Consider the following 1,660-nt stretch of genomic DNA (forward strand, 5'->3'; position numbering starts at 1 on the left):
AAAAAGGAGTGAAGTAACCGTAAGTATTTGAGAGAGAAGAGAAATTTGAGAATTTAAGAGAATGAGAGGATTTGTGAGATTGAGAGAATGAAAGAAATGTTTGTATTGAATTGTGTGTTTAATTGTGTAACATACATGGTGTATTTAAAGGAAACAAAAGCAATAAGCACTCAATGGTGGAAGAATAAATAACTAGTAGTGGACTAGCCACTCCTCCCCATTTGGTAAGTGATATGGCCACTTCTCCCACTTCCTCCACTACTTCCCTTTGTTTAATTCTTCATGTCAACACTTTGCGTGGTCATTATTAGACAACTGGGAATGGGCAGCAGGTTACAGTTCAAGGTTTGGTCTCTATTTTGTGGATTATAGAGACAATCTGAAGAGATGCCCTAAGGACTCTGTTCATTGGTTCACTTCTTTCTTGAACTCCACTTCTTGATTTGTCCTTTTCTGTTAGCCTCCCATTTTATTGGATTCGCTGCATGTGTACAAAACTTTATGTTCAGTTATGTATTTCAAAATCATTGCTCTTTAATGCAAGTGTTGATTTTGTGGGTGGTTTTCCAAAAAAATATATAACATCATAGTTTATATGTTGAAAGATTTTAAAAATTGATTTGATTAACTATGTTATCAAAGTGCATTTAGATTTTCCGATACACATCTAAAAAGATATTCTAAAGTTAAGCGTATATGAACTATAGTAGTTAAATGATGGGTAATATATTCTACTTCATTGGTAAGTCGCTTCATTCATAGCTCAAGGAGACCCTTCGGTGGCATGAAGGAACCAACTTCGAGAACTTTATGTCTTAAATCTATATATATATATATAAATACTAGTGGTATTCCGGCGCTACGCGCCGGGTTCGTAAGTTTTATTTTTAAATAAATTATGGCTTAATATTATTTAGCTTAATTTTAACATTTTAAATATTTTTTATATGTTTTTTTCTGAGATCTTCTATATGTTTTTGTGTGTATTTGTTATCACACATGTTTTCTGAGATTTTCTAACTAATGTATTTAGTATTTACAGTAGGATCTTATCTTAGATATATAAATATTTTATATATTCAATCTGTTTTTTCTTTCATCTGTATTTTTTTGTTTTTGTTTTTTGCAGTTCTCTCTCAGTTGTTCCATATCAAAGATTGACAAACCAAGCCGATTTTAGGTTGCTTTTACGCTAATGACATATATGTACTACTTGTTAACTGCTTTAGTAGTATTTGGTTTCTCTAAAGTACATAAGACATACGTATGAGAGTGAACTGCAAAAAGACAGAAACCCAAATGAAATATGATTGCAACCTTTAACAACGGTGTTCCCGTGGATTTCTAGCCTTTGAAGTTCAATTATAATAATTTGATCATTTTCCCGGTCTAAACAACTATCACCATCTATAGACTGTAAGATTCTTTGTCTCTGCTCTTGCTCTTCTCATTTACCACTTTTTTCTCAGCCAAAGACTCCGCCCCGGGAATTGATGTGCTCATTGAGAGTAATTTGTAGGTACAGCCACAAAGATCTGTTGTGCTCATGCTAATTACTCGAGCATCATCAGTCAGGAGAAATGGCCTTGAAACTGAAATGTGTATCGATGGAAATGGGCTAATCATATAATCTTCGATGGTCATTTGTTCTCCATACAAT

At 33.3% G+C, this 1,660-nt stretch overlaps 1 protein-coding gene across 2 annotated transcripts in view; it reads left to right on the plus strand.

The window, feature by feature from the left end:
* LOC106301706 (beta-glucosidase 40-like) overlaps window positions 1-194 on the plus strand; it is a 9,132-nt gene extending 8,938 nt beyond the window's left edge. The window contains exon 12 of one of the 2 annotated variants that reach the window (XM_013738156.1): window positions 1-194. In XM_013738156.1, coding sequence (XP_013593610.1) covers window positions 1-17 — 17 coding nt within the window. In that variant the 3' untranslated portion in view covers window positions 18-194. The other variant, XM_013738157.1, reaches the window with a different exon arrangement.
* The last annotated feature ends 1,466 nt before the right edge of the window (window positions 195-1,660 follow it).

This window comes from Brassica oleracea, chromosome C7 (assembly GCF_000695525.1).
Source record: "Brassica oleracea var. oleracea cultivar TO1000 chromosome C7, BOL, whole genome shotgun sequence".
NCBI lineage: Eukaryota > Viridiplantae > Streptophyta > Magnoliopsida > Brassicales > Brassicaceae > Brassica > Brassica oleracea.